We start from the raw sequence: 10,583 nt of genomic DNA on the forward strand, positions 1-10,583 counted from the left end.
TTATTTTGTTCTGTGAAAGAAGAGAAGTCAAATGTCTCATTTCAAGCTGTGAAACGTAATCTATAAAAAACAAACGCAAATAATGTGCAATATTCTCAGCAGCAATTTCTCTGCTCGTGAGACCATTTTGGAGCAAAGTAACGATGGCTGCATGCTTTTTTCTGGAGGTAATCATTGCCAACACAAGATGAAAATGATTTTATCCACTTCTTCCCCTCTTTTGTAGTAATCAGTCTGCTAATTAGATTAACAGTGATTGCAAATGGACAAAAATGCAGTGAAGTAAAGTTGTTGGGCTAACTAAGCTGTTTATGATGAATTAATTTGCATCAGATAATTCTGCACTATAATCTCAAAACAATGAACGCTGAGCGAGCTCTGCAGTAATGGCAGCTCGATTGTCCTCGCTGCTCAACACGTCCAAAAACAGAAAAAAGCACAAAAGCATGTTTCCTAAGATCAAACTGAGCTGAAGTACACCAACATGTAGATGGGAGTGTTGACCCTGATTTACGAAATGTGTTATTATGTTTTCAGTTTCTTCAAAACATTTTTTGCAAACTACATTTGCATACTTTGTACTATTTTACCCGTTTATACAGTAAAACTTTCAGCTCGATCAGGAATAGTGTGCAATGACTTGTAGTATTTCCTTTATTTAAAGATATTTTTACCATAGAAATACTTTAAAATCTCTTAATTTCCTTTAAAAGCATTGTTTTAGTTTTCTTATGCATCGTTTAGCTACTATCTTGCTGAATATAGCTTTTAGCTATGTTTTTGCTGATTTTAGCTTGTAGCTGCTGTTTTTCCAACTGCAAATTTTACCTTTAAGCTACTCTTTTGCTGATTTAGCTTCAAGCTACTGTTCGTTTTAGCTTTTAGCAATGATTTTGCTGATTTTAGCATTGAATTGCTGTTTTGTTACTTTAGCTTTAAGCTGCTGTTCTTTCGGCTGCTTCCTTCTGCCTGGTGCTAACCACAGCCCCAGCTTTAAGCTACTGTTTTGATAAATTTAGCTTATTTAGCTACTAGTGGCGGTTTTATTAATTTAATTTTTGGTGAGTTTAGCTTTCAGTTACAGTTTAGCTTATTTTAGCTTCTGTTCTGCTCTTTTTAACTTAAACGGTGCAGTAGAAAAAATCATTTTCATCAGTTTTCAGTAAAGTCATTCAGCCCTCAGAATTCACATTCTGTTTTTGAAAAATATGCAGTTTGTCTGGATTAAAGATAAAACTCAGCTGTATAAATACACGCTTTGATGAAGCTTGGTTTCCTCCCACAGACTGACTTCTATTATCTGATAACGCGGTTCACATGGCTGATCACAGGTGCGTTTGTGTTTGTGTCGCCCTGCAGCTCTGGATGGAGACGGAGGACAATGACATGAGGAGCTGCCCTCTCTGCCAGCTGATTTTCCCCGTCGGTTACCCTGACGATGCCCTCATCAAGCACATCGACTCCCACCTGGAGAACAGCAAGATATGATCGCCATGGCAACCGGCCCCGCACACACATCTGCTCTCTCTCCTCTTATAGGTTATGTAACAGAACGTCGGGTCCGTCCAGACGGAGAGCCAAACGTAGAGCGGCAGGATTTAGGGTGTGAGCCACTCGGTTCTTGTCAAGGAGTTTGCTTTATTTGGGAGGTTCTGATCTGCCTGTATGAACTCTGGCTCCAACTGCTGCTGTTTTTGCTGCGAGTCTTGTTGTGTGATTTTAATAACCTTTTTAATTCTGGTTGATTTTTAGCAACGTGAGCCGAGCGCGAGGCGCGAGAGGCGCACTGACAGGTTCAGGGGCTCAGCATGCCTTAAAGCCTCTTTCAGTTTTCATCAGGGAGATTTGAGTCCGCTGTTTGAATACTCCTGCTTTCCTGTCTCACACATATACTGCGTTTTATTTTGCAGAAAATCCTTAGCAGTAGAAGCCAAAGGAGTCTGGTAGAAGTTGGTTTATTATAATGACCTGACAGTCATACGCAGACGTATGGGAAGGGAATTTTTTTAAGCAGAAATGTGATACTTCTGTTCTGACTGTTGATCAGGGATTGATTTAAGTTAACTTTTTTAAAAATAATAAAACTTCTCAGATTATGAAGCATTCCACATTTGCATTTAACTTTCTGGTAACTAAATGGACAAGCTGGAGAGTTTGTTGGAGTACAGATTTTTGACGATGCTCTGCAGGCCGAGGCTCCTTTTGTCTTATTTTTAAATGGAGGGAAAGTTTTAGTCAGATTATACCTTTATGCTTGCTGCCTGTTCAAGACGTATCTTAGCACTTTAAGTTAACATAGCCTATAAAAAATGTATCTGTTGTCAGTCTGCATATGCACCGATCAGCCACAAATCTACAGGCAGGGGAACGCTGCTTATCTGGTGATGATGGCAGCTGTTTGTGAAGGAGGATCTTTAAGGAACAGTCGGTTCTTTGTGTTTTGATAAATCTGCAGGATGAGGATCTGACTGACTCTATTTCCTGCAGTGGATAGTTCAGGCTGAAGTGGTCCAGGAAACAGGTATGCCGATCAAAATGAGGAGCAAAAGCTGGCCTGGGATTCATGTTGCAGAAAAAATGACGCTAGAACATCACAGCTTGGACCGTTTAGTCACAGATTGACCAGAAGTCTGATCCTGAATGCCGTTCAACACCGTTTACTCAGAACTGAGTCATGGAGCAACAAAGAAGGTGGTCCCATCTGACGAGTCGGGTTTTATTTCTCACCACAATGACCAGGTGTTTATCTGTGAAGAAGACGTCAGCAGGATGAAGAGGGTGAAGGAATCGGGATGCTTTCGACAATGATAAGACTCTTCTATCACGCACCAACTACCTAATCCTTGTTGCAGACTGTAAAGCAACATCAGTGGCCTCTTTAAGCAGGATTATGTGTCCTGGAAACACTACCTGTGGGATGTGCTGGACAATTAAAGCCCATCTATGGAGGCCCAGCCCTAAAGTTTCTAGGACTTCTGCACAAACAGACAATATTAAACGGATAGTGCAGACCTTTAGAAGTGGGGTTTTTGGAAAATTGTGAACAATTACTATCTTACCTGTCATAGATAGCTCTTTACATGGCCTCTGTTTGAAGAAATGGATTAATTTTGGGGCTGCCCGTGCAAGTTTTTAGGGTACACACAAGATTTTTATTGTTTCAGCCGTAAAATTGTATTTTGTTGAAAATGGGTTCCAGAGTGAAAAATCTTAAAATGCCAGCCTTGTGTTTTTCTGTAGACAGCCAAAATGAAACCTTATTTTATTTTATTGTATTATTTTTATTTAATTTAACCTTTATTTTACAAGGAATGTCGTCATTGTGACATATCATTTCTTCTTTCAGGGAGATGGGGTCAAGATGGCGGCATAAATACAAATCAAGAGAAAAGAACAAGAGACAAATTATTATATAAATACAATAAAAATCAAACATGAGTTAAAATATAAAAGATATAAGAATTAAATCTAGATAAGACAAATACATTTTAAGAGCTCTTAACCAAAACGATGCCATAGCCCCACTGCTAATCTAACATCTTCTTCTTCTTGTGTTTATATTTGGCACCCAACATGAAATCTTTACCTTGTTTCCTATTTTTTTGTTTATTTATGAGTGAGGTCAGATTACCCGTTAGCCAATCAGAATTAAGCTCTGTTTCTTAAAACTGAGGTTGTTCAAACAGCTATCTACAGCAGGTAAGATATTACCGGTTCATAACCATCTCACACAACCCCACTTTAAAAGATCCGAACTGTCCCTTTAATTTTAACTCTGTGGCTGATTGGTGTATATATAAATATATATATATCCCATGTATATAATTTACTATTTATATTGTCTATGTATAAGACAAAAACTATATATGGAAAATATATTTTTTCAATTTTTAACCGTTTCTGCGCCACATGTTTCATGTTGGTGACACGTTTCTCCCATGTGTTTGCACACCGCCGCACAGAGGAGTCAAGGCCCAAAAATCCACCCGATGAGAAACCTTTTCTGTACAAATTAACCACACGGGATCCTCCTTTGTCTTCCTCAAGTTCTGACCTTCATCACAGTTTGATGTCACAGCTGCCCAGACCACCCAACAAAAAAACAAAAAAAAAAGAGCTGCACGAGATTGAAGCGGTTTGAGGAAAGAGTGGAAAGTTTCTAACACCAGAAAAATCAGCTCCAATCAGTTATTTCTGCAGGGTTTAAGCCAAGAAGAATACTCTTCTTTTGATACATGGATTTATTTATTTTATTACGAAACAAATCTTGATACAAATATCTGCTTGTGGAACTTTTGAAACAGAAAACAAAAATGAAACAAAGTTGTTCTGATGTCAGCTAACCTGAGGTTTTCAGTTACATGTTTTAAAGCCGGGGGGATGCCCCCAACACGCAGCTATTCATTTATTTGAACCGGTTCTGAAGAGGCGAAACGCCGTCGACGTGATTAACTGACGACAGACGTCACAGAACCAGAAGCTCTGGACATTTAAAACAGGTGAAGTTTGGTTATTCTGCAAAGGTTTTAGTAAAACAGCAGTTTTCTGATGAGGGTCAATCAAGGACAACTCTGGTTTGTTTTATTTGTTGCAAAAGTTTTAGGTTCGGACACTGATTTGTGGTTTTTAAAACCTGGGACTGTAACACCATCCAGAAAAAGAAGTTAAGCGGCATAATATGTACGTTTTTAAAGATGTGATGTTATGAAAGTCACCAACGTTTATTCCCATGCCTTTCATGGGAATAAAATAAGAAAAAAAAAACAGGTTTGCTTTAAGATACTGGACAGATGTTTTCTGCTTATGTGTAAAAATACAAAAGAGGAATTAATCCGTGTCACAGAAGAGAAAAGATAAATACTAACAGGACGATCAGAGCTGCTGTGTTAATATTTCAATACATGAACTGATTAAAGGTACTTATAGCAAACCATGAAATCAAATTGATACGTTTCTAAAATATAGGTATGCAAACAAAGCACTTTTATGCTCAGATTTGTTGAGTAAATACGTTCCAGTATAAGTTTTTAAATTAAAAACAGATTCATCATTGACATTAGAAAAAGACTTTTGTTTATTTATTGTGTTTTCAGTAGCATTTGTTTGTTTGTGCGCAAGATTACTCAAAAAGTAATGAACAGATTTTGATGTTAAGGTCGTCAAAAAAGAACAAATTATTAAAATTTCAGAATCCAGAGAGGTTTGCGCTCTCTGAATGCTTCTAGTTACTTTATAATCTTCGTGACTTTGCAATGAGTACCTTTAAGAAGCAAGTTAAAATAATTGACAAATGATTAAATAATAAAAAAATCTCCTCTTTTATGTGCAAACATTTCATCTCAATCTTTTGGTGAGGTAGGATCCATCATAGAGATATAAAAACTATAAACTAAAAGCATAAGTGAGCTGCACATCTTGTTCGATTCATTATAAAAATATAAAACCTTCCTTGAAGGTGTAGATGTACATCCAATGATAACATTTGTCCAGTGGGTCATGAGATATTTTGCTTACATGCCGACAGTTAAAGGTGACATTTTAAGCAAAAAGCTCATGCTATGAGTAGCGCTTGGACTTTTCAGCGTGTAGTTTTCCAAAAAAAACATTTAAAAATGAGTCGAGTCTCTCGCTGCATCTGGATGTGTGACTCCGCCTGCAAACGATGGTTTCACACACCGACGAGCTGTGATTTCTAAAACCCGTCATCAAAAACTGAAAGTCTGGACCGAAAAATTAGCTTTTTGATGAAACTAAACGAATAAAACTTTTTAATTTTTCAAATACATCAGGGCTTCATCTGTAATTTGCCTTTTTCTGTATTTAAAAAGAGGAAAATTGAATATTCTCAGTCATAATTATGGGTTTATGATGAACAGGTGAGAAAAAAGTCATTTCAGTAGTTCTGATCTGACAGAAGACGGGGAGCCAGTCGTGGTCTGAACCAGGAACTTTACTTTCTTTGTCAAATTTGAGACGAGTATTTTTATTCTAAATGGTTTTTGGTTTTCACAGATTTATGATGTGGCTTCAGCGTGTTTTAACAGAAATGTTACTGAGTTTTATTTGTCACATTTAAAACTAAATCCAACAGCCTTTCTTTGCATCGTGACACTAACGCATCTTTAGTTAATAACTTTAGTTTTCCTCATAAAATCCAAAATATGAGTTCAGTTATGAGTTTATAAACTTGACGGGATGTTAAATGTTTAAACTTAATGTCTCTTTAGTAAACAGGATTATTTAAAATGCTTCCTTACAACCTGCAAAGTTTTATTTCCTTCTTTTCCGTCTGTTAGCAAGTCATTCACAGCTCATGTTCTGACAGATTACCCCAGATTTTGATTTAAAGTCAACTCTGTCTGTTAGTAAAATATCTCATGAACCGCTGGATGGACTTTTGTGAAACTTTCAGAACACGATTATTAGATCTAAAACTCCATAACCTTTGGAGTCAAACAGAAAAATGTCTGTAACTGAGTCAGTTTTACAGATATTGCTCAAGTTTGTTGTGGTAGTCGCTGAGAGTCCTTCACAACACGTACTCCGAGTGTCACCCACTGGGTGAGATCTTTGCTTAAAAGTGTAGCATTGACTGTTTGTCTGTTAGCAAAATATCTCGTCAAACAATGGATGAACGTCGACAACTGATGAACTTTTGGAGCCTTTCCAATTCAAGATGGCCGGCATAGCTAATCTGCATTAGCCTACATAACAATGGCTGCACCTCGGTCAGTTTTATTGTAGTGAATATCTGAGAGGCGTTCACAACACATCCTCTGAGTGGGATATATCAGCATCGGTGTCGTTTTTTGTTGCATGAAAGGCGATGGGTGATCTTTAATTTACTGTTAGATTTGCTTTTAAAGATTGAAAAGCAGCTGTAAAAAAATGAGTTGTTCTCTTCAGTTGTTTGATAAAAATGAACATTTTCTCCTGTTTTTTCCTGGGTGCATAAAAACAAATTTGAGTCCAACGACTTTGCTCTCGTTTCAGACCAGAAGAGTTGCACCAGTGACCAATTAGACGAGGAGCTGTTGTTCATTTTTGTGGCAAAACTTTAAAATCTATAGATAGAAATACGTTTTTTCTTTACTTTTTCCTTTTTTGGATTGGGTGAGGGGAGCGAGGAAAGTAGCGCTCACCGCCTCCGCTAACCAGTTTCCTGGGGGAAACCCTGAAAAACTATTCAGAATTTCACAAGAAAGAGGGTGAAGTTCAAAGAAGCCTAAAAAAGTTCTGCACAATTCTGCTACTATTACATCAGCTCTGAGCATCCTCATTACCTCATTACAGTTCAGAGTTTTGGATGACTGTGTGAAGAACCAGAATTGTCCTTTAAAAGCTGCACGCTGAGGTCTCCACGCAGCATTTGACCCTTAAATTAAAGAAGGTGCCATAAGTCACAAGTTTTCTCTGCTGTATATGTTCATTTCTATGTGTACAAATGTTTAAAGTTTTGTACAGACACATATTTTGCAAGTGTTTAAAGCTGAGGCAACATGAACTTTATTGTTACACAACTTCAAATTGGAGTGTCTGTAAATCTATACACATACATGTAAAAACCAACACGCTAAATATGAATTAAACGCGAGTTATACACAAGTATTATACAACCTTCCACTTTTACTCACCGAGTACTCATATGTCTTTTAGTATAGAGTCAGAGCCTGAAGACAAAAAGGTTTGTCTGCAGGTTTCCAATCTGTAGAAAGTTATTTTTTATTGATAAAACCGAAGTTTAACATGCACAGTTGTTTGTCTTTACTGGTAATTATAAAACGATGTAAGTATTCTGTTAAAGCAACAGTTCTAATTTATTGAAGTGGGGTTTTGTGGAAAGTTTATAAGCGTTTAATATCTTACCTGCAGTAGATAGATCTTTGAACAACTCCAGTTTGGAGAAATAGAGATGAGTTCTTAATAAACTATTAAGATAATGGATTATCGAGTTAAGGGATAGAAAAGATAGCGAAGAGATGAGTTAATGGATTGCTAGTTTAGAGTTGCTAACTTTTAAAAACTAAAATAAGGAACGTTGGCGTGTCAGAGGGATCTATGTACCTTTCCACAGAACCTCCTTTCTAAATATCTGAACTATCCATTTAAGGTGAGAAAGGTTAAACAAAAGTCATTTTCATTTTCTTTTCAAGAAGTGAATCGATGCCCTGAGCGTCAAGATTTCACAAACAAAATGTTTGATTTCCTCCGACTGCTCTTCACCAAAGACAAGCAATTATTTCCTGTATTCTGAACAAACACAAGACATAATTCATGCTACGTTTATGAAGATGCTGCTATGTGGTTAATAGTACCTGCAGGTCCACAACCACAACCTGCCGGCCAGCAGCTGCAGAGCAGAAAGTTCACACCCTGCATGTGCTAATGATGAGATGCACACGGATGTTTACACAGCAACGCATCCACACCTAATGCTGCAGTCCTGAGGCCACTCACAACGCTTTAGAACTGTTATTTTTGTGCCCCGTCGCAGAACAGAGCTTCAAAATTTCTTGTGCTTTTCTTATTTTTCACGTCCGAACAGGAAACTGACTGTAGGGTTTACTCAGGATAAGAAATAAATCAGATCAGTGTTCAGTTTCAGGTTTCTTTTTCATGGAAAATCACTCTCAGGAGACTATCTCCATCAAAGAATTACAAATAAAAAATAAAAAAAAGGCAGACCTTTCATTCTTTGTAAAGCTCCACTCACCTATAAGTAACTCTGTGAGTCAGGTTGTTTTGTTTTGTTTTGTTTTCCGGGGTAACCTCGAGCGCACACGGAGACCTCAGCACTAATGAACTCTCCACAAACACTAATGAGAAATAATGTCTGTGTGTGTAACTAATGTGTGGTAGAACAACCCTGCTGGCATTCACGGACTTTGTGAGCGTGATAAACAAAAAAAAAAGACAAAAGAAAATCCACCACAGAGATCCACAAAATGTCTTTTTCTTTCTCTACCTGTACATATTCTAATGAATAAACTTGCACTGAAATAGTGTCTGATGGGACTTCTTTCTGCTCTGGTTATGATGTTATTGCTTCATAGCTGCAGCTCACATCCTGTTTTGTTTGACTGAAGCGCACAAGGCTCCGTATTATTCTGTGAAGAATTTAAAGTGCACGGATTGGACGCGACTTTTATTAACATTTCTGAACTTCATCTTTTAGAAACACACGTGAGCATAACTGCAAATGAAGAGGAAGCTGAAAATGAATTAAAAACCCTGAAATAGATACAATTTCATGCTAAATAAAAGGCAAAAATATCGATTTAAAACAAATGTTTTGCATGAAAAATCATACATATTTTATGGACGATTACAAACTTTGCTTTGTTTTGTTTTTCTGAGTTTTTCAGATGAAAACAAATCACAAATCACCCAGGCTGTGATGGGTATAAGGTGTTTGTCACTGCAGGAACTAGAGTCATAATTGTGTTTTTAGTTTCGACCTGAAGCTGCTGCTGAGATAAAGATCACCTTTTGACACATCTCAGGTGCCCCCACAGCCTCACTTTGGTCCATAAGACACATCCATCAAATTAATTTACCCATTTAATGAGGTTGATACGTTCTTTATATACAGCTTCATTCACATGGATTCTTTTTCTTTAAATATTTTAACATCACAAACTGTTTTCACTCATGTCTTCCACATTAAACAAGAAAACAGTCTTAACTTCATTTTTGAACTTTTCCAAGCTGTACACACTCAAAAAAAGAGGCAATAAATTACTGAGACTAAAACTCAGGCTTCATATCTGTGTCCACTGAGTTAAAACTACCTTTGACAGCGTGAAGGTTCATGAATACATTTCAATTTAGTTTAAAAAGTCATCCAGGACACAACTAACAAGTCCAAATTCAGTTTAAAACAGATCCAGAATCAAATCTAACTATAAGATTTATCAAAAAGGACAGTCTTAAAAGTGCTCTGTTAGGAAAATATGGAGCAATAAAATCTTTATCATAAGCTGGAGTTTGGTTCTTCAGAGCTTTGAAAGATTTTAAAATCTGAATTTAACAGGAAGTCAACAGAGAGAAGCTAAAACTGGACTCTCATCAGTAAAGTTGATATTTATGAAACTGTTTTATTTATATTTACAAAGATCTCACCTCTTGGCTTGGTGATTTATTTTAAGTCTCAGTTTGGCTCAGTTTAAAGAAGTTTTTACAGGAAGTTTGAAGCTTTAATGAACTTTTTTCCACCTAAAACCCCCAAAATCACCAGACCTAGATATGCATCACCTGTTCAGAAACTTGGCTTTATTTTTGGACACTGAAGGATTCATAGTCCCCCTCCTGAAGATCACAGCTGCCATCTGCGTGTGTAATCTGTTAGGCAACATCACTTCAACGCAGATCCATCACTTTCTTGGAAACGGTCCGAAGTAAACCCTGTTTGTGTGGGTTTTTTTTTTTTACTGAAGGCCGTTTTTCTTTACCTGAGCTTCCTACATCTTCAGCTCTGCGCCGTCAACCTCAAAACTTCGACAACTTCAGGAAAAAGACAAATGCCCCCACCCATCCGGGCCACAAAACCACAAACCCTGTCAGGCTCGTTCGAGAAGCCGGAG

General features: G+C 37.3%; 1 protein-coding gene across 1 annotated transcript in view; it reads left to right on the forward strand.

Moving 5' to 3' along the window:
- tbkbp1 (TBK1 binding protein 1) overlaps nucleotides 1-8,989 on the forward strand; it is a 66,347-nt gene extending 57,358 nt beyond the window's left edge. Inside the window, exon 10 of the mRNA XM_037981058.1 lies at nucleotides 1,360-8,989. Coding sequence (XP_037836986.1) covers nucleotides 1,360-1,488 — 129 coding nt within the window. The 3' untranslated portion in view covers nucleotides 1,489-8,989. The remainder of the gene's footprint in view (nucleotides 1-1,359) is intronic.
- Nucleotides 8,990-10,583: the final 1,594 nt, after the last annotated feature.

The sequence above is a fragment of the Kryptolebias marmoratus genome, linkage group LG17, assembly GCF_001649575.2.
Source record: "Kryptolebias marmoratus isolate JLee-2015 linkage group LG17, ASM164957v2, whole genome shotgun sequence".
In the NCBI taxonomy this organism is placed as follows: Eukaryota; Metazoa; Chordata; class Actinopteri; order Cyprinodontiformes; family Rivulidae; genus Kryptolebias; species Kryptolebias marmoratus.